This window comes from Macaca thibetana, chromosome 6 (assembly GCF_024542745.1).
Source record: "Macaca thibetana thibetana isolate TM-01 chromosome 6, ASM2454274v1, whole genome shotgun sequence".
In the NCBI taxonomy this organism is placed as follows: domain Eukaryota; kingdom Metazoa; phylum Chordata; class Mammalia; order Primates; family Cercopithecidae; genus Macaca; species Macaca thibetana.
The window spans coordinates 3,547,914-3,567,093 of NC_065583.1; the positions used below are offsets into that span (position 1 = coordinate 3,547,914).

The 19,180-nt window shown below is 49.7% G+C and overlaps 2 protein-coding genes across 9 annotated transcripts in view; both read left to right on the forward strand.

Moving 5' to 3' along the window:
• Positions 1-19,180, forward strand: part of NHP2 (NHP2 ribonucleoprotein) — a 170,049-nt gene that overhangs the window by 79,927 nt on the left and 70,942 nt on the right. The window contains exon 1 of one of the 6 annotated variants that reach the window (XM_050794261.1): positions 7,239-7,248. The exons of the other annotated variants lie outside the window; for them this stretch is intronic. The gene's annotated coding sequence lies outside the window, so the exon portion shown is untranslated. Of the gene's footprint in view, positions 1-7,238; positions 7,249-19,180 lie in introns of those variants that run through there. 6 annotated transcript variants of the gene reach the window in all.
• PHYKPL (5-phosphohydroxy-L-lysine phospho-lyase) overlaps positions 1-19,180 on the forward strand; it is a 26,411-nt gene continuing 7,231 nt past the window's right edge. Inside the window, exons 1-8 of one of the 3 annotated variants that reach the window (XM_050794224.1) lie at positions 1-382; positions 1,330-1,448; positions 3,078-3,237; positions 8,048-8,122; positions 8,751-8,838; positions 8,916-9,032; positions 10,857-10,939; positions 11,212-11,437. In XM_050794224.1, the coding sequence (XP_050650181.1) occupies positions 324-382; positions 1,330-1,448; positions 3,078-3,237; positions 8,048-8,122; positions 8,751-8,838; positions 8,916-9,032; positions 10,857-10,939; positions 11,212-11,437 (927 nt within the window). In that variant the 5' untranslated portion in view covers positions 1-323. Of the gene's footprint in view, positions 383-473; positions 861-1,329; positions 1,449-3,077; positions 3,238-8,047; positions 8,123-8,750; positions 8,839-8,915; positions 9,033-10,856; positions 10,940-11,211; positions 11,438-19,180 lie in introns of those variants that run through there. The other 2 variants (XM_050794222.1, XM_050794223.1) reach the window with 2 other exon arrangements.

The following is a 19,180-nucleotide window of genomic DNA, read 5'->3' on the forward strand; positions in this document are numbered from 1 at the left end:
GGGCGGGGTCGTCCGGGACCCTTTCCCGGAAGGGAAGCCGCGGGAGGCTGCAGGACGAGGCCTGCGGCCCGTCCCGGAACCAGAGACGGGGCAGCGCTCGAGTTCCTGCGCGGGACTGCCAAGGCACGACAACGGGCCAGAAGGCTGCCAGGCTCAGTGGGCAAGCGAAGAATCAACCACCGCTACACGGGCGCTTGGGGGAGGGGCCCGAGCGCGAACCCGAGCCCCAAATCCCGACCCAGGCAGGGGCGGGGCCTTGGAGGACCAGCCCGCGCGGCAACGTCTCCGCGCGGCGTCTCGACAACCACTGACAGCCACCCGCCATGGCCGCAGACCGGCGCTCGAAGGCCGACACCCTGGCCCTGAGGCAGCGGCTCATCAGGTACGCGGGCGTGCGGCGGGTGGCGCGGGGCTGCGCGGGGTGGCACGCGCACGCACTACGCACGCACGCACGACGCACGCGCCTCCGACTAGGAGGTCGCCTCTCTCCAGCCCGTGCGACCCCGGACCCGGCCACAGGGGAGTTTCGCAGGGCCGGGAAGGCGGCGGCGCTGGGCCGTCCCGGTGGGTGGTCTCCGGGGGCTCCTCCCGGACAGCGCCGTCTCCAGGCCGCCCCGTTCAGGAGTCGGCCCCGCCGTCACCGCTGTCCAGTCTGTGGCAGCCTCGCTTGGCAGCCTTTACCCCGGAAAAGACCTTCACCCTGGCACCTAGGAGGACCTCACCCAGGGTGGCCCGTCAGCCGCACGCGGGCCTGTCTCCAGAGTGACCTGGGAGGGGGCTGGAAGCGCAGACGAAGGGAGAGTCGGGGGAGTCGGTTCACAGGCAGCATACTTGACCTGCGAGGGGCCCTCGGTGGGAAGGTGGGTGAGGTAGCCTCCCACTGGAGCTTAGGGCTGGCACCCAGCGAGGGGCAGCAGGACCACGTGGCTGGCAAGGAGCGTTTAGGGCTGAGAGCCAGCCACCTAATGTTGGTGCCCTGCCCCATCCCAAGGAGGACACGTAGCCCGGAGCCCCGTGGGCCGGGGCAGCCACCTTTTCTCAGGATCCAGGAGACTGACGTGACCACATGCAGAAATGAGCCAGGAGGCCACTGAGACTTAAAATGCTTTAAGAAACAATTCTAAGTTTCCGCAACTTGGTACCCCATCTGCTTCCTCCTTTACAGCCACCTGTGGAGTGAGGAGACAAGGCAGGGAAGCAGCACCTTGCCCTTCAAGCTTTCGTTTTTTCCCCCAGAAACTGGGAAGGGGTGGGCGGGGGCCTGTGATGAGTGGACTTCACCCTTTCGGTCTTCAGACATGGCTGTCCACTCCTTGCCTGTCCCCACAGCTCTTCCTGCAGACTCTTTTTTCCCGAGGATCCTGTTAAGATTGTCCGGGCCCAAGGGCAGTACATGTACGATGAACAAGGGGCAGAATACATCGACTGCATCAACAATGTGGCTCACGGTCAGTATCATACCTCAGGTTGGCAGGGCAGGAGAGGAGGCCAAGGCTGTGAGCCTGGTCCCAAGATGACCTGAGATTGCCTGAGATTACCGAGAGGTGTGGAGAACCTAGGTTGAGTTGAGGCACTACCAATATGCAGAGGAGGCTCAGCCTTTGCAATATAGCTGTGGAATTCTGCAGTCTGGAGCTGTGCTAAACCAGGCAGGAGTCAGCAATCTAGGTCTGTGGGTCTAGTTCCACTTGGGACTGATGATGAGCTCACAGAGTGGCAGATGGCCCAGCTGTGACCAGCAGCGTAGCACAGTGCTGGCCAAGTGCTGGGGTCAAGGTGGCGCTTCAGCCTCACTGGCCATCTCAGGTGCTGGGCAAGGGAGCTGAAGCAGGAATTCAGTCCTCCTGATAAGGCTGCCAGAGCTGACGGAAAGAAAGGGAGTCTGAGACTCAGCAGGGACATGGAAGATTAATAAAGTCGAGATTTAAAAAAAAAAAAAAAAAAAGGCAGAGACTCTAGTCTTAGACTGCTTGGGCTCAAATCCCCTACTTACTAACTTTGTGATCTCAGGCAAGTTACTTAATTCTCTGTGCCTCCGTTTGCTTATCTGCAAAAGACATAATGCTACTAGGTAGCCACTTGAAGGTATTAGGAGAATTCAATGTGTTAATGTATGTAGCTTGCTCTGAATGTGCCTGGCACATGGTGAGCTCTCAGTACATACTCACTGTTACTATCCTTGGCCTTTGGCAGTCAAGATTACCACCAGCCCCCTTGGCTTGAAGTGAAAAAGTTGACAGTCACTCCCTACCCCACCTTTGTCATGCAAGCCTCAAAAGGCCTTACAGCCTGGGCAACATAATGAGACCTTGTCTCTACAAAAAAACTTAAAAATTAGCTAGGCATGGTGACTGGTGTCTTAGTCCCACCTACTCAGGAGGTTGAGGTGGGAGGATCACTTGAGCCCAGGAGTTTGAGGCTGCAGTGAATGCCATGATCACACCACTACACTCCAGCCTGGGTGACAGCGTAAGGTCCTATCTCAAAACAAAAAAAAAAGGCCTCCTTAAAGACATGGGCTTTCTAGGCCAGGCGCAGTGGCTCACGCCTGTAATCCCAGCACTTTGGGAGGCCAAGGCAGGCTTGCTGACCTCGAGGTCAGGAGTTGGAGACCATCCTGGCTAACACAGTGAAACCCCATCTCTACTAAAAATACAAAAAATTAGCCAGGCGTGGTGGCGGGCGCCTGTAGTCCCAGCTACTCGGGAGGCTGAGGCAGGAGAATGGCATGAACCCAGGAGGTGGAGCTTGCAGTGAGCCGAGATCACACCACTGCACTCCAGCCTGGGCGACAGAGCGAGACTCTCAAAAAAAAAAAAAAAAAAAAAAGACATGGGCTTTCTAGACAGGGTTCTTCTGCTGAAGAACATTTCCTTCTGCCAGAATCTCAGGAACTCCTGGATCTGCCTTTCCAGAACTAGCTTCTCTCTCCCTGCTCTGCCTTCAGACTCCCCTCTTTCTACCTCTCTCACTAGAACTGCGTCTCTTCTGGCTGGGTTTATAGCTTGGGGCTGGGGGAGGCCCAGTGGGACTGGCTGAGCGGAGCCAGCTGTGTGATGGAGGTGGCCTTCTTCCAGTCGGGCACTGCCACCCTGTCGTGGTCCGAGCAGCACATGAACAGAACCAGGTGCTCAACACCAACAGCCGGTACCTGCACGACAACATTGTGGACTATGCGCAGAGGCTGTCGGAGACCCTGCCAGAGCCGCTCTGTGTGTTCTATTTCCTGAATTCCGGGTAAGTGACTGTGGCCAGCCCCCGGGAAGAGGGTGAGATGATAACAAAGAGAGTTGCTCACATGGGCCCGGTGTAGTGTAGCCGACCGAATGTGGACTCAGGGAGAGGCAGCCCCCATTGCACCAGGCTCCTGAGATTCCCGGCTCTAGGCCCTGATGCTTTTTCTGTTGGATCCAGTTTCCTTGTCTCTTACTGAAGGATGTTATTACTTCCTTTCTAGGATCATTGCTGGGGCTTAGTGAGGTAATACATTTCTTTATTTCTGCCTTATGGATACAGCCAAAATCCCTGTCTGTGGGTTGCTCAGTAAGGAACAAAAACACCAAGTGATTCTTCAAAGAAATACAGAATTCCAAGGAGGGCTCTGGAGGAAGCGTACAGGGTATCATGAGGCCTAGAAAGAGTGAGGGGACCTGACCTATTCTGGGGGTACAGGGAAACCTTCCCTGAGGAAGGGATGTTAAGCTAAGAGCTGACTGGGAGATAACTAGAAGAGGAGGAAGGAAGGGTGCTGCCACTGCATCAGAAGTCTCATCAAGGCCGGGCGCGATGGCTCATGCCTGTAATCCCAGCACTTCGTGAGATCGAGGTGGGCAGATCACCTGAGGTCAGGAGTTTGAGATCAGCCTGGCCAATGTGGTGAAACCCCATCTCTACTAAAAATACACAGAAGTTAGCTGGACGTGGTGATGGGTGCCTGTAATCCCAGCTACTCAGGAGGCTAAGGCAGGAGAATCGCTTAAATCTGGGAGGCGGAGCTTGCAGTGAGCCAAAATTGTGCCACTGCACTCCAGCCTGGGAGACAGAGTGAGGCTGTATCAAAAAAAAAAAAAAAAAAAAAATTAGTCTCGGCAAAACTCTTGTCAAAGTTGGTCACCACACACAACTGCCCATGCAGAGGCCCTGAAGCAGGAAAGGGTATGGTACCCAGCACACTTGAGGAACCGAAAGAAGTCCACTAAGGGAAAGCAGAGGCTGTGAGCTGTTGGGAGGGAAGCAGGGCCCGTCACCTAGGGCCTTCTCTGCCAAGTGACTGTCTTTATCCTAAGAGCATTGGGAAGCCATCAGAGGCTTTAATCAGGAAATGATGTCTTACAGGGAACAGAGCGCAAGAGTGGACACTGTTAGGTGCCAGTTCAGTGGCCAGGTGAAAGGTTATGGTAGCTCACACTAGGATCAGCAGTGGAGACAAACAGGCAGGTGATTACAGCGTATCTGGGAGAGAACATTCCAACGAATCGTAGGTGGTGGCGTTGAATTATAGTAATGATTATTGTTGCCATTCACATAGTACAGTCATCTCTGCCCCCCAGATAATTTCTAGGAAGTGGAATTCACCATCTTCATTTTGCAGATGGGGTAATAGCAATTCAAAGAAAGGAACTTGAGCCCAGACATTTCCCATGTCAAGAGCTGGAGCCTCTGGAAACAGCAGGGAGCTGGTGCTTCCTCAGTGGTGGTGGAGGAGGGGCATTCTTATGCCACCAGCTTTATTCTGTGTGGATTCCAGTGACTTCCATGTTGCCAAATCCAAAGCAGTCTCTTTGCTGCGTCGTCTTACTCTGTCCCGGCAGTGACGGACAGTTACCGCTCTCCAGAAGTGCTGTCTCCTCTTGCTTCCAGGGCGCTGTGCTCTCCTGTTTTCTGCCAGTTTCTCTAGCCGCTCCTTCCCTGTCGTCTTTGCTGATTCCTCCTCTGTTCCTTGGGGCTGGTCTTGGGCCACTTTTCTCTGAGCCCGCTCCTCAGGTGATCTCTTCCATTCTCTTGGTATTAAATAGCATCCATGTGCTGGTGACTCGCAAATTTTTTTGAGCCCAGACATTTTGCATATGTTCCAACTTGAGGTTCTAACTGCGCCTGTGACATCTGACAAACATCTCCAGCTTCATGTGTCCACAAGGCAAGAAAGGGTTGATTGGACCGTGGTACTGTTCTCCCTAACCTGCCCAAGAAGACTGTCCCCACTCACCCTGCTCATCTTGCCTTGTAAAGGGCATCACCACCTATATCTGCTCAAGGCAGAAACCACATGCTCCCCAGTCCTGCATCAATCCTGCCTCCTCCATCTCCATGATGCCTCTTAACTCCCTCTACCTCTCCATCTCCATAGCCACCACCTGCTCTCACCTGGCATCCTCTTCCTTGGTCTTCTCACTTCCACTTTTATTCTTGTCGACTCCATTAAACACAGCCAGAGGCCACCTCTTAAAATGGGAGCTGACTCATGTTCCTTTTCTCATTAAAACTCTTCAGTGGCTTCACATGGCACTGAGAAGAAAACTCAGGCTCCTTCCCAGCCCTGTGCACCTGGCCCCTGCATGTCTCCCCGCTTCCTCTCCTACCCTGCTCTCCTTAGGCGCTGGCCTCCATCATCTTCTCCTGGTTCCCTGAGCATACTGAGCTCTTTTCCTTCACAAGGCCTTGGTGCGTGCTGCTCCATCTGTCTGGAAACTTCTCCCTCAGGACTCAGTACACGAGTTACCTCCCCATAGACGCTTCCACTGACCCTCTCTGTTGGTCTACTCTGGCTGCCATAAGAAAATAACAGAGACTGAGTGGCTTAAACAAGAGACATTTATTTTCTCACAGTCCTGGAGGGTGGAAGTCTTAAGATCAAGGTGTTGGCAGGGTTGGTTTCTTCTAAGGCCTCTCTCCTTGGCTTGGAGATGGCCCTGGTTGGTCTTCTGTGTGTAAGTGTCCCCCGTGTCTCTTTGTCCAGATTTCCTCTTATAAGAACACTAGTTAGATTGGATTAGGGGCCCCCTGACAGCCTCATTTTAACGGAATCACCTCTCTTATCTTCATATCCATTCACATATGGGCCATTCTGAGCTACTGGGGATTAGAGGTTCAACACATAAATTGGGGGTGGGGGGTGGCAGCTCAGCCCGTAAACATGCTCCCTCTGGCTTTCTCCCAGAGCATCCATCATAGCACTTAGAAAAAGGATCACTTTTTCTTTTTTGGCTTTTGTGGTGGTATATATATGTGTACACACACATAAATACACAGACACACATATATACATACACACACATTCATTTTTATTCACAGTTCCTGGCTCATAACTCCCACAGCCCTTGTTACACTCTTTTGTTACAACATTGGATGTCAGGCCTCAGGAGACAATCACTCTAACCTTCTCCTGCCTTCCTTTCACCTGCCCAAGGCGGGACTCTAATCTTCCCCACCTTTCTGATGGTGGGTCATAAAACTCTCATTCCAGAGAGGGTCCTACCCCATGTCCTGGGAGAAGGAATGCTGCTGTCATGAAGCTTCCATAAAAACTAAGGGGACTGGATTCAGAGAGCTTCCAGATAGCTGAACATACACAGGTTCCTGAAGGGTGGTGCGCCCAGGGCGGGCACGGGAAGCTCCATGCCCTTCCTTCATATCTCCCCCTATGCATCTCTTCATCTGTATCTTTTATAATATCCTTTATAACAAACCAGTAAATGTATTTCCCTCAGTTTTGTGAGCCACTGCAGCAAATTAATTGAACCTACAGAGGGAATTGTGGGAACCTCAACTTGAAGCCAGTTGGTCAGAAGTTCCAAAGGGGGGCTGGGTGCGGTGGCTCCCGCCCGTAATCCCAGCACTTTGGGAAGCCGAGGCAGGAGAATTAGGAGTGTGAGACCAGCCTAGCCAACATGGTGAAACCCCATCTCTACTAAAAATACAAAAAGTCAACTGGGCATAGTGGTGGGCGCCTGTAATCCCAGCTACTCAGGAGGCTGAGGCAGGAGAATCCCATGAGCCTGGGAGGCAGAGGCTGCAATGAGCCAACATCAGCCGCTGCACTCTAGACCGGGCAACAGAGTGAGACTCTGTCTCAAAAAAAAAAATTTCCAAAGGTGGCCACTACGGTGGCTCATGCCTATAATTCCAGTACTTTGAGGTTGAGGTGGGAGGAATGCTTGAGCCCCCAGTCTGGGCAATATAGTGAGACCCCATCTCTACAAAAAAAGAAAATTAGTTCCAGAGGCCGACTTGCTACCGGTGCCCAGGGGGTTGTGGGGCAGTCTTGGGCACTGAGCCCTCATGCTGTGGGATCTGATGCTGCCTCCACGTAGAGAGTGTTGGAATTGAACTGGAGGACACCCAGCTGGTGTTGCTGCAATCTGATTGCTTGCCTGCTGGCAGGGAGAAATCCTTACATATTTTTTGGAGTCACAGAAGTCTTCTGTGTTGATTGTCGTAGTGTGAAAGCAGAGGAAAAACAATGGTTTGAGTTTTTTCCAAACAAGTTTCATGACACATACGAGAATGTAAATTCCAGGAGAGCCAAGGCCGTGTGTGTTTTACCTTTTTTTTTTTTTTTTTTTTTTTTTTTTTAGGCAGAGTCTCACTGTCTCCCAGGCTGGAGTGCAGTGGCGTGATCTCAGCTCACTGCAAGCTCTGCCTCCCAGGTTCATGCCATTCTCCTGCCTCAGCCTCCTGAGTAGCTGGGACTACAGGCGCCCGCCACCATGCCACATTAGTTTTTTGTATTTTTAGCAGAGACGGGGTTTCACCATGTTAGCCAGGATGGTCTCGATCTCCTGACCTCGTGATCCGCCCACCTCGGCCTCCCAAAGTGCTGGGATTATAGGCATGAGCCACCGCCCCTGGCCTGTTTTACCTACTCTTTTTGCCCCCAGCTTCTAGTACATAGGAGGCATTTGATGTATACCAAACAAATAAGCAAGTGACTGACTAGTTGATGTCCTGAGAATCTTCTTGCTGCTAGAAGGGTCCTCTTGCCCTCAGCATTTCTCTCTGGGAAGCTCTTGGACCACTGTCTCAGTCATGCCCACCTTTTCGGTCATAGGTCAGAAGCCAATGACCTGGCCCTGAGGCTGGCTCGCCACTACACGGGACACCAGGACGTGGTGGTATTAGACCAGTAAGTGCAACTCACAGCCCTACCATTTCCAGAAGCCTGGCCCACAGGCTGCTTGGGGATCTGTGCGACTCACTCCGGGTGCCTTAGGCAGGGAGGATAAGGGGCCTGGGCTACTGAAGACAAGCGTGGCAGGCAGAGGACCAGGCCTGAGACCCCCCGGAGGCTCTGTCACCCTGGGCCACCATTCTGGGAAGGCAGCTCTGGGGAGCAGAGTGCGCTTTGTAAGGGAGTCAAAGGTGGTCCCACAACATTTTGCATGTTCAAACTGCCACAGCAGTAGCTCCCATGAATTGAGTGTGTGATGTGCACAAAGCTGAGGCTGACAGTATCAACACATTTAAGATTCATTATAAACCAGAAAGAGGAACTCCCACCCCATTTCACAGCAGAGAAAACAACCCCAAGAGGTTAAATGATGAGCTGCTGTCACATAGCCAGTCAGCAGTCTTGCAAGAAGTGTTGCTGACTCCAAAGCCCGTGCTCTTTCCCAAGTTCCCAAGAACCTGGGGGCTCTGTCAGGAAAGTTGGCCTCCCCTGTGTGTCTTCAAGGGTGGGGAGACCATGGTCAGTCTGGGCCAGGGAGTAGGAGCTGCCCGGACCCGAGCCCACCCTCCCTTCTCCTCCCCAGTGCATATCACGGCCACCTGAGCTCCCTGATTGACATCAGTCCCTACAAGTTCCGCAACCTGGATGGCCAGAAGGAGTGGGTCCACGTGGTATGCACTGCCCAACTCAACAACAGGTCGGTGCCTGTCCCCAAGCCCAGATAACGTGGTGCTGTCACTCCCCACAGGCACCTCTCCCAGACACCTACCGGGGCCCCTACCGGGAGGACCACCCCAACCCAGCCGTGGCCTATGCCAACGAGGTGAAACGTGTGGTCAGCAGTGCACAGGAGAAGGGCAGGAAGGTAACTATGTCCGCGCCTGTCCAATCCAGCAAACAGTTAATGTCACCTCCATTGTTGTCACCACCACTGTGCTAGATGCTGGGAACCCAGAGAGAAAACCAAACGAGGCCCTGCCCTCCAGGAATCTGGGGTAGGGGCAGTTCGGGCTCAGCAGAGGGTCTGAGTGCACTAGCATGGGCATGATAGGCAGCCAGAGCCTGAGCAGGCCTTGGGGAATGTCAAGGGGGGTCCTTGGAGGAGGTGCTCCCTGACACAGTAGGGGTCAGCCACTCCAGATGGGGTGGGGAGTAGCAGAGGAAGGGCATCCCGACGGGTGGCTGAGGAACCGTGTGAATGTGTGGCCAGGAGCTGAGCCTGGAGAGGCAGGCAGGGTCCACATGCCAGAGGGCACCAGAACTAGGCTGAGCAGCTGCAGTTCTGCCCTGGAGGCCCCCGGGAACCACCAGAGTCTTTTTTTTTTTTTTTTTTTTTTTTTTTTTGAGACGGAGTCTCGCTCTGTCACCCAGGCTGGAGTGCAGTGGCCGGATTTCAGCTCACTGCAAGCTCCGCCTCCCGGGTTCACGCCATTCTCCTGCCTCAGCCTCCGGAGTAGCTGGGACTACAGGCGCCCGCCACCTCGCCCGGCTAGTTTTTTGTATTTTTTAGTAGAGACGGGGTTTCACCGGGTTAGCCAGGATGGTCTCGATCTCCTGACCTTGTGATCCGCCCGTCTCGGCCTCCCAAAGTGCTGGGATTACAGGCTTGAGCCACCGCGCCCGGCAAACCACCAGAGTCTTAAGCTAAGCTCTGGGGCTGGCGCTGCTCTCCGACTCCAGGGCTATGTGGGGGATAGATCTGAATGGGGTAGCTTGAGGTCAGGTGACCACGAAGTGGCCAGTAGACCCCAAGTGAGCTGTGGGGAGGCCTGACAGGGGCAGTAGAGTGGAGATGGAGTGGAGGTGCAGACGTCGGAGAGAGAGGTGTGTTACCCACGGTGATAACAGAGGGAAGACTGTTGGCGACAGGTGAGGGCTCTCTGAAGGCTTCACTGAAGGAGCGACAGAGCCAGACACAGGAGGTACGACAAAGAAAGGCAGCCTGTGGGGCCGGAAAGGTTATCTGAACCCGACCAGGGAAGCCTTGCCTATGCGTTTCAGGTGCTCCACGACCACTTCTATAAAACCTAAAAACGGAGATTGCTCTGATTGCAACGGGTGTGGGGGACTAGTGTCCCATCCCATTGCCCTGCCCTCCCACCTGTAAGGCAGAATACAGTTGGGAAATCATTGCCATATGCAGAAGGGGTCACTGAGGGGTTTTAAACAACAGTGACATGCTCAGCTCTCTGGGTTGAGGCATCATCACCCTGGTGGCCATGTGGAGGATGGACTGGAAGAGTCATTCAGTTAGAAGGCCTCTGCAGGAGTCCAAGGAAGAAACGGGCAGATCTGCAGGAGGCAGGCATGTCCAGGCAGAGAGCAAGGAGTAGGTTTAGCGAGGGGGCTGAGGTAGAATCCTTGGGTGTGCTGACTGATGGGTTGAGGGAGGGGGCGTGGATCAAGAATGGGGGACAGGGAAGGAACAGGCTTATGGGGGAAAACTCAGTGCATTTAGTTTGGAGCATGTCAAGTACTAGGGGCCTGGAGGCATCCGGGTGGTAAGAGTTGGCCGGAGGCCTGAGAGAAAACTGAGTCGCAAACCTTCAGATGTAACATGGAGCCCAAAGTAGGGGTGCAGCAATGATGGTGACTTGTCTTGCTCGGACTAAGCTAGCACTAGCAGGGCAGGCTAAGCTGGTCATTGCGCACGTCCATGGTCGTGTCCCCAATGTCCATCTCTTCACAGATTGCAGCCTTCTTCGCTGAGTCTCTGCCCAGTGTGGGAGGGCAGATCATTCCCCCTGCTGGCTACTTCTCCCAAGTGGCAGAGTGAGTAGGTGGGCAGGGTCTGCCCTAGGGAGGGCAGGGCTCTATGGGGTTTTCCAACATCCGGTCCAAATCCCAACCTCAGCCTGGCCTGACTGCCAGAATTTTGAGGCAAAGCCCTTAAAGAAATAATGGCCCAAAGAAGGCCAGCCATTGCCCAAGGCCCCCACCTTACTGCTGGCAGAGCCAGGATGCAAAGCCCCGAGACCTCCTGACTCCTGATCTTATCCCTCCCAACCACAGCCCCCATGTCAGTCATCTGTCCTCTGCCACAGGCACATCCACAAGGCCGGAGGGGTCTTTGTTGCCGATGAGATCCAGGTTGGCTTTGGCCGAGTAGGCAAGCACTTCTGGGCCTTCCAGCTCCAGGGAAAAGACTTTGTCCCTGACATCGTCACCATGGGCAAGTCCATTGGCAATGGCCACCCTGTTGCCTGTGTGGCCACAACCCAACCTGTGGCGAGGGCATTTGAAGCCACCGGCGTTGAGTACTTCAACACGGTGAGTGACGGCTCTAAGTCAAGGGAGCAACATTGGTTCTGATAGGCCCCCAGTGATCAGCCTGTCCTTAGTGAGCAAAGGCTACAGGGCTAGCACTGTGCCCAGCACACACTTCCAAGACGCTATCCTTAAGGAGATTATAGCCAGGTCAGGTAAGAAAACATAAAACATCTTTTAAAATTAGTGTCAATCCAAAAGCTGTCACAAGGGACCTTGTCTTATAAAATATATATAAAACTATGAGTCCCTGTCTTCCTTCCAACAGATGCCACCCATTCTGTGCCAGGCCCTGTGTCAGGTGCTGGAACTTGAGCTGGTTAAGAGGCGTGAGGAGTGTGGTCTACTTGGGTAACACATGATCTAGGAGCAGAGTTCACACTGCAGTGGCTCCCTGTCTTTGGGGTACAGAGTCAAGAGCTTCCCCTGAGTGAAGCTGACACACAGCATATTCAATGGCCCTGAGGCAGCAGTTACAGAGTAGGTGAGAGGACCATGGCAGGCAGCAGCAGACCCACAGGAAAGAGCCACGGAGTCTGCACTGATCTTGAAGACTGAGGACAACAGGAGGGTTTTAATCCTGGAGAGAGTACCCTTTGGAAAGATCTCTGGTGCTCAGTGTGGAGAAAGAACTGGAGGAAGGGAGACTGGTCCAGGGAGGAGAGGAGGAGGCCCAGAGGAGGAAGGGCAGGGACAGAGGGTTGAGAATTCACTAAGTTCCTCAAAAAGAGCCAGTTTCAATTGGGGACTGAAACATGTCAGGATTTGGCAAGATAGATAAGGCAGGATAAGGTCCTTAGGGGTGAGGGAAGTGACACTTCGGTGCATTCAGGCAAAAACCATCACTCTGTGTCCATGTGACACAGAGCCTCGGAAGCTCAGTCAGCGAAAGACAGGCTCACAGACAAATGGTCATGACAGTGTGGATGACAGTGGAAGTAGTGTGTTCACGGTGCTGTGACAGCACAAAGGACATCCCAGGCAAGAGGTGAGTGAAGAGCTGTGGGACAAGCAGTGGAGGCTTCATACAGAAGGCAAGACCAGATCTGAGTCTGGCTGAGCAGGAAATCAAGTAGATTGTGTAAGGGGAACAACAAAGGCCCAGTGGAGCAGCATCCCAACTTTTGTTTAGTTCTTTGTTTTACTTGACCCTCAAGTGTACATCATTAGATAGAATCCTTGGTTCATGGAAGACTCTCAACATCTGTCTGTGCATAGCCCTCTTTTAGTTATTCAGTTAACCTTTATTAATGTTCTAAGCACCTGAGAAGCCAGCATCCCTAATAAAGCTAGGACCTTGATAATATCCTGCATCTCTCCAGATGTTTCCCCCAATTCCCTCTTATTGCCTCCTCCACCCATCACTCCAAATAACCATGGTAACCATCACTCTCAATCCCATATTATTTAGTTGTTTTTTGACTTTATATGAAGTCTATCATGCTGTATATACTCTTTGGGGATTTTTTTTTTTCTGCTAACATCACTAAGAATCCTTCCTATTGCCTGTCACTGAAGTTCATTTGCTTTGACTGCTTTATAATCTTTGTATAAATGTACCACAGTTCAGTCATCCATTACTATTGATGTGCTTTGAGCTTGTTCCATTTTTTTTTTTTTTTTTTTTTTTGCAATTATGAACAGTGCTGCTCTGAACAATTTTCATAAGTCTCTGTTGTACATGTGGCAAGAGTTTTTCTTAGGACTGTACCTGAGGGTGGAATTGCTGGCTCATATGGTATGTGTTCACCCTTAATTTTAAAAGATAATGACATTTGTTTCTAAAGTAGTTCACAAGTTAACACCCCACCAGTAGTGTATATAGTGTATATCTTTTTTTTTTTTTGAGATGGAGTTTTGCTCTTGTTGCCCAGGCTGGAGTGCTATGGCACAATCTTGGCTCACCACAACCTCTGCCTCCCGGGTTCAAGCAACTCTTCTGCCTCAGCCTCCCTTGTAGCTGGGATTACAGGCATGTACCACCACACCTGGCTAATTTTGTATTTTTGGTAGAGATGGAGTTTCTCCCTGTTGGTCAGGCTGGTCTTGAACTCCTGACCTCAGGTGATCTGCCCACCTCAGCCTCCCAAAGTGCTGGGATTACAGGCGTGAGTCACTGTGCCCAGCATCTTTTTTTTTTTTTGAGATGGAGTCTTGCTCTGTGGCCCAGGCTGGAGTGCAGTGCCCGGATCTCAGCTCACTGCAAGCTCCGCCTCCCGGGTTTACACCACTCTCCTGCCTCAGCCTCCCGAGTAGCTGGGACTACAGGCGCCCACCATCTCGCCCGGCTAGTTTTTTGTATTTTTTTTAGTAGAGACAGGGTTTCACCGGGTTAGCCAGGATGGTCTCGATCTCCTGACCTCGTGATCCGCCCGTCTCGGCCTCCCAAAGTGCTGGGATTACAGGCTTGAGCCACCGTGCCCGGCCCTTTTTTTTTTTTTTTTTTGAGACAGAATCTCACTCTGTCACCCAGGCCGGAGTGCAGTGGTGCAATCTCAGCTAACTGCAGCCTTTACTTCCGGAGCTCAAGTGATCCTCCCACTTCAGCCTCCCCAGTAACTGGGACCACTGGTGTACGCCACCATGCCCAGCTAATTTTTTGTATTTTTGGTACAGGTGGGGTTTCACCATGTTGCCCAGGCTGGTCTCAAACTCCTGAGCTCAAGCAATCAGCCCACATTGGCCTCCCAAAATGCTGGGATTCCAGGCGTGAGCCACCGCACCCGGACTGTATCTACTTCAGTGCCTTTTAATTTTTGCCAGTCAAGTGGAGCGTAAAACAGTAGCTTGTGTGGTCTTGATATGCCATTCCTTGATTTCAGATTACATGAAGTATCTCTTCATATGTTTATTGACGATTTGTTTCCTCTTCACTGAAATGCCTGTGTCTTTTGCCCATTTCTTGATTTGACTTACTAGTGGTTAATTTGTGCGAGTTTTGTGTCTGTTTGTATATGTGTGTATCTGTGTGTGTATACCAACACATACATATCTATATATTTTTGATGCTAATCACTTGTCAGTTGTGTATTTGTGAATATATTCATCCAGTTTATAACCTATCTTCACTCCCTTTACATATTTATGATAAAGTTTTAAATTTTAACATTGTCAACTCTATCATTTTGTTTTATTTTATAGACAGGGTTTTTCATATATTGTTTAAGACATCTCTCCCTACTCCAAGTTACAAAATATATTCATTTACGTTTCCTCTTAAGTCTTTTAACACTTTGTTTTGACATATAGGTCCTTACTCCATCTGCAGTTGATTTTTGTACATGATGTTAATCAGGAATCCAATTACATCCTCTGTGCATGTGATACCAGTGTTTTCCTTTTTTCAAAAATCTTTCTCTGCTCCCTTTGTTCTCCATTCATCTTACATTCCTCCTCTGTTATGTAACCAAAGTTCACACATGAGAAGATCTGTTTCAGAGCTTTTATACTTTTTTGGTCAGTTTTGGTCAGATTACTGTTCATGTACCACATTATTACTAGAGCTTCATAATAGGTTTTACATTCATAATAGCTTCTGGTATCTTGTAGAAAAAGTCCCCTTTCACCTGTGACTATTCCTGTCTCTTTTCTCTTTGATTTAAATTTTAAGAGTTACCTTTAAACATTTTATGAAAAACCCTGCTGGGATTCTGATAGGGGAATTGCTTGATCTTTAGATCAGTTTGAGGAGGGTTTTTTTTTTTTTTTTTTTTTTTGAGACGGAGTCTCGCTCTGTCGCCCGGCTCACTGCAACCTCTGCCTCCGGGTTCAAGCGATTCTCCTGCCTCAGCCTCCTGAGTAGCTGGGATTATAGGCATCCGCCACCACGCCTGGCTCGTTTTTCATGCTTTTAGTAGACACGGGGTTTCACTGTCTTAGCCAGGATGGTCTCTATCTCCTGACCTTGTGATCCACCCACCTCGGCCTTCCAGTGTACTGGAATTACAGGCATAAGCCACAGCACCAGGCCAAGGAGAATTGATTTCTTTACAATATTCCTTTTCCTATCCATGAATATGGTATGTTTTATAATTTTCCCTATAAAGATCTTACACATCATTAGATTTAGTCCTAGATATTTGATAGTTTTATCATGAAATGGTGATGTCTTTATATATCTATTGTTTGCAGCTGATGTATAAAATATTTTCTTATACTAATCTTGTATCTATCCCCTTGCTAAACTCTAGTATTTCTAATAATTTATAGGCAGACTTTTTTTGGTTGTTTTGTCTATGTAAACGATTATATCATCTCCAAATAATGGTAGCTGTCGTACTACACTGGGTGAGAGACTGCTAGGAGATAGTTGAATACAAGCAGTGACAATGCTTGTCTTGTACTTGTCCAGTTTATGGGAATGCTTATTTGTCCATTTAGGATGATGTTCGTTCTAGATTTTTACTATATATATACTTTTTTTTTCTTTTTGAGATGGAGTCTCACTCTGTCACTCAGGCTGGAGTGCAGTGGCATGATCTCGGCTCACTGCAGCCTCCGCCTCCCGGGTTCAAGCAATTCTCATGCCACCAATTCCTGAGTAGCTGGGATTACAGGCATGTGCCACCATGCCCAGCTTATTTTGCATTTTTAGTAGAGATGGGGTTTCGCCATGTTGGACAGGCTGGTCTTGAACTCCTGGCCTCCATGATCTGCCTGCCTCGGCCTCCCAAAGTGCTGGGATTATACAGGTGTGAGCCATCGCAGCTGGCCTAGATCAGATTTTTACTATATGTTCTCAATCAGATTAAGAAAATCTCCTACTACTTAACTTACTATGAGATTTTACTATAAAAAGGAATTGAATTTTATCCTGTTCTTTTTATGCATGTATTAAAGCAATATTTCTTCTCTTTTAATTTGTTATCATGGTGAATTATATTTACAGCTTTTCTAATATCTTTGCAGACCTGGGACAAATCGAACTTGGGTATGGAATATTATCATTTTTCTATATTATTGCACTCTGTTTACTTATATTTTATGAATTTGGCCTCTATTTTCAGGAGTAAAATATTGGCTCACATTTTTTTCTTATACCTTGGGTTTTGGTAACTGGGTCCTACTAACCTTGTAGAATGAATTGGGAAATATTTCTTCTTTTTCTTTTACATAAAATTGGGATGATCTGTCCTTTGAAGGTAAAAACTCATCTATAAAGCCATCATCTGGGCCTTGTGTTTTGTGGGAAGATATTTAACTGCTGCTTTAATTTCTTTAAAAGTTATGTTTTAGTGAGTTCAAGATGCTATAACAAAATACTGTAGACTGGGTGGTTTATAAACAGATTTATTTCTCACTGTTTTGAAGGCTGCAAATCTAAGATCAGGGTGCCAGCGTGGTTGGGTTCTGGTGAGAGTCCTCTTCCAGGTTGCAAACAGCCAACTTCTCGCTGTGCCCTCATGTCGTCAAAAGGGTGAGAGCTCTCTGGGATCCCTTTTATAAAACCATAATCCCATTCATGAAGGCTCTATTCTTGTGACCTAATAACCTAAAGGCCCCACCTCTTAATACCATCACATTGGAGGTTAGGATTTCAACATATGAATCGGGGGAGACACATTCAATTCATTGCAAGTTATATAGGGTTTTTTAAGTTTTCGTATTTGTTCTGCCCCTTTCCTCTCTTTCTGGGACACTCAGTATGTTGGTGTGCTTGTGTCCTCGGGTCTGTATGACTGTTTTTATTCCTTTTCCTTTCTGGTCTTAAGACTGTACAATCTCGGCCGGGCGCGGTGGCTCAAGCCTGTAATCCCAGCACTTTGGGAGGCCGAGACGGGCGGATCACGAGGTCAGGAGATCAAGACCATCCTGGCTAACACAGTGAAACCCCGTCTCTACTAAAAAATACAAAAAACTAGCCGGGCGAGGTAGCGGGCGCCTGTAGTCCCAGCTACACGGGAGGCTGAGGCAGGAGAATGGCGTAAACCCGGGAGGCGGAGCTTGCAGTGAGCCAAGATCCGGCCACTGCACTCCAGCCTGGGCGACAGAGCGAGACTCCGTCTCAAAAAAAAAAAAAAAAAAAAAAAAAAAAAAAAAAAAGACTGTACAATCTCAATTGACGTTTTTTTTTTTTTTTTTTTTTTCACTGATTCTTTCATCTGCCAGCTTAAATCTGCTGTTGCCAGGCGCAGTGGCTCACGCCTGTAATTTCCTAGCACTTTGGGAGGCTAAGCTGGGTGGATCACTTGAGGTCAGGGGTTTAAGACCAGCCTGGCCAACATGGTGAAACTCCGTCTCTACTAAAAATACAAAAATTAGCCAGATGTAGTGGCACGCACCTATAGTCCCAGCTACTTGGGAGGCTGAAGCACAAGAATCGCCTGAACCTGGGAGGCAGCAGTTGCAGTGAGCCGAGATCACACCACTGCTCTCCATCCTGGGTGACAGCTAGACTGTCTCAAAAAAAAAAAAAAAAAATCTGTTGAGCCTCTCTAGAAAATGCTTCAGTTCATTTATTGTGCTTATCAACTTCAGATTTTTAATAATTTATCTCTTTATCATTAGATTATGGTAAGACATCATTTTCATGCTTTGCTTTCAATCTTTTAGGTGTAGTTTCCTTTAGTTCTCTTAACATACTTGGTTTTGGGGTTGTTTCTGTTTGCTCGTTTGGAGATGGGCTCGCTCTGTCACCCAGGCTGGAGTCGTGGCTCACTGCAGCTTCAACCTCAAGCGATCCTCCTACCTCACCCCCCAAGCAGCTGGGAGTACACGCATGTGCCACCACGCCTGGCTGTTTTTATTTTTTGTAGAGATGGAGTTTCACTGTGCTGCCAGGCCAGGCTGGTCTCGAACTCCTCAGCTTAGGCAACCCACCCACCTCGGCCTCCCAGAGTGCTGGGATTACAGGCATGAGCCACTGCACCCAGCTAACATATTTGTAACATCTGATTAAAGTCTTTGTCCAATAAGGTTAGTGTCACCTTCCTCAGGGACAGTTTGCATTGATTGCTTTTTTTCTCCCATGTCTGGGCCATGCTTCTTTGCATGTTTCAGAATTGTGTTAAAAGCTGGACATTTTAAGTAATGTAATATGGCAACTGTGGAGATCATATTCTCTTCCCTCCCCATGGTGGTTTTTTCTGGTGGTGTTGTGCCTTTTCTGAACCAATTCTGTAAAGTGTGTTCTCTGTCATGTGTGGCCACTATAGTCTCTGCTTGATTAGCTCAGTGGTCCTCTAACCATGAGATCGCCTTAATGACCTGGAACTCAGCCAAGAGCTTGTAACTGCCTTAGCCTTTACTTCCTCATTCTGCAGAGCCTCAAGGTAGCCAGTGGTGAGAGCTTAGGGCTTTCTAGATCTGTCCTGAGCACGCACACAGCACTCAGCATGAGCACATCCCTGTGCATATGAATGGTCTTCTAGATTCCCAGGAATATGTCACAGCCTTTCAAAGCCCCTTGTAGCGTCTCATAGTGACAGAAAGCAGATCAGTGGTTGCCTGGGGCCAGCAGTAGTGGGATGGGTGCACAAGGAAGTGATGAAAATGTTCTGTAACTTCACTGCGAGGGAGGTTACACAGGTACATACATTTGTCACCTCACATTGAACTTTATACTTTAAACACAGTTTATATGGAAATTATACCTCAACAAAGCTGATGTTTTTAAAGACGTAGTTTAAAAACAAAACAAAAAACATGGTCTGCAGGAGACACCTTGCTCGTAATCCTCTAAAAAACAGGTCTCCACTCAGATACCTGCAGAATAAGGACAGGGTGGGCAGGGAAAAGGAGCCAAAG